Here is a 1,342-nt window from a genome sequence, read left to right on the forward strand (position 1 = left end):
GGGGGGGAGCAGGCAGCCAGGACAATGCGGGACCCCCACCTGCCGACCTGCTGCTGCTTTTTATAACTGCCCCAGCTGTCCTGCAGGAGCCCAAATAAGGCTGCGGCCGCCCGGACCCCCCCACGCCAGACAATGGGTCCCGAGCAGAGACTTTTTGGGAGCACGGGGGGGGTGGGGAGGGCCAAGAAAGGCAAAGCCCTGCGCCCACGGAGCGGAGCGCGCCCATAAACCGGGCAGCAGCGGGCAGCAGGGCCATTGAGTGCAGCCCTTCGCCCCACTGCGCTGAGCCCCGAGCCCCGCAGCCATGGAGGCCATCAAGAAGAAGATGCAGATGCTGAAGCTGGACAAGGAGAATGCCCTGGACCGGGCAGAGCAGGCGGAGGCAGAGCAGAAACAGGCGGAGGAGAGGAGCAAACAGGTGGGGCGTGATGGGAGATGGCTGAAGGGGAACGGGGCAGCAGGGCTCAGAGGGATCCGCGTCCTACGGGGGGGGTTGGGGCGCTGCCCCCCTTCCCATGGGCTCAGCCCCAGTGGCTGCGTGGTTGTGAAGGACTGACAGTGGTGTGGGGTGGGAAGGAGCGCGTGGGGGCAATGAGTGAATCCCCCCAGGCACGTGGGGTGCGTGGTGACGGCTGTGGTGCTTGCAGCTGGAGGATGAGCTGGCCGCCATGCAGAAGAAGCTGAAGGGGACGGAGGACGAGCTGGACAAATACTCAGAGGCCCTGAAGGACGCCCAGGAGAAGCTGGAGTTGGCGGAGAAGAAGGCGGCCGACGTGCGTATGGGGACGGTCCCCAAAATGGGGCTGAGTGCAGGGAGGGGGGTGGGCAGCCCTGGAGATGGGCTCAGCGCTCAGCCATTGGTGGAGGAACGACGCCAAAGAAGGACGGAGGACAAACTGCACAGCGCTGCTATTGTTGGCCGCCGGGTCCAAGCAAACAATGGCACCAGCCGTGCTGGGTTTCACTGCCTGGCAGCCACGTGGCACCACGGCTCTGTTTGGCACCTGCGGGGCCGTCACCGTGCTGCCATCCCTGCTGCTTCGGCTCCCGTCACCCCCACGGGGCAGCGCAGGGTGGGGACGCTGAAGCACCTGCGCGACCCTTTGCTGGGCTGTTCTCCCTCTGAGCAGCACAGTTTGGGGTCCTGGGGGTTCATCAGCCCCATGGCTGTGCTGTCCCTCACCGGGAGGTGACAAAGGGCACCGCTGCGCTGTGCTCCCCGCATCGCCGGGCTCCATCCGCAGCGCTCGGTCACTCGGTCACACTTTTATTGAGCTCCACACGCCCTGCATGAGCGGCACCACTGGGATCATTGGGCTGGGGCTCATAGGGGGGTGTGGAG

General features: G+C 65.7%; 1 protein-coding gene across 11 annotated transcripts in view; it reads left to right on the forward strand.

Moving 5' to 3' along the window:
* The first annotated feature begins 224 nt into the window (after nt 1–224).
* The window catches only part of TPM3 (tropomyosin 3), a 16,067-nt gene continuing 14,949 nt past the window's right edge, over nt 225–1,342 (forward strand). For 3 of the 11 annotated variants that reach the window (XM_003204184.4, XM_010727269.3, XM_010727274.3), the window contains exons 1-2: nt 229–418; nt 648–773. In XM_003204184.4, the coding sequence (XP_003204232.1) occupies nt 305–418; nt 648–773 (240 nt within the window). In that variant the 5' untranslated portion in view covers nt 229–304. Of the gene's footprint in view, nt 419–647; nt 774–1,342 lie in introns of all 11 variants that reach the window. The other 8 variants (XM_010727272.2, XM_003204183.4, XM_010727270.3 and 5 more) reach the window with 7 other exon arrangements.

Source organism: Meleagris gallopavo, unplaced genomic scaffold (assembly GCF_000146605.3).
Source record: "Meleagris gallopavo isolate NT-WF06-2002-E0010 breed Aviagen turkey brand Nicholas breeding stock unplaced genomic scaffold, Turkey_5.1 ChrUn_random_7180001879934, whole genome shotgun sequence".
In the NCBI taxonomy this organism is placed as follows: domain Eukaryota; kingdom Metazoa; phylum Chordata; class Aves; order Galliformes; family Phasianidae; genus Meleagris; species Meleagris gallopavo.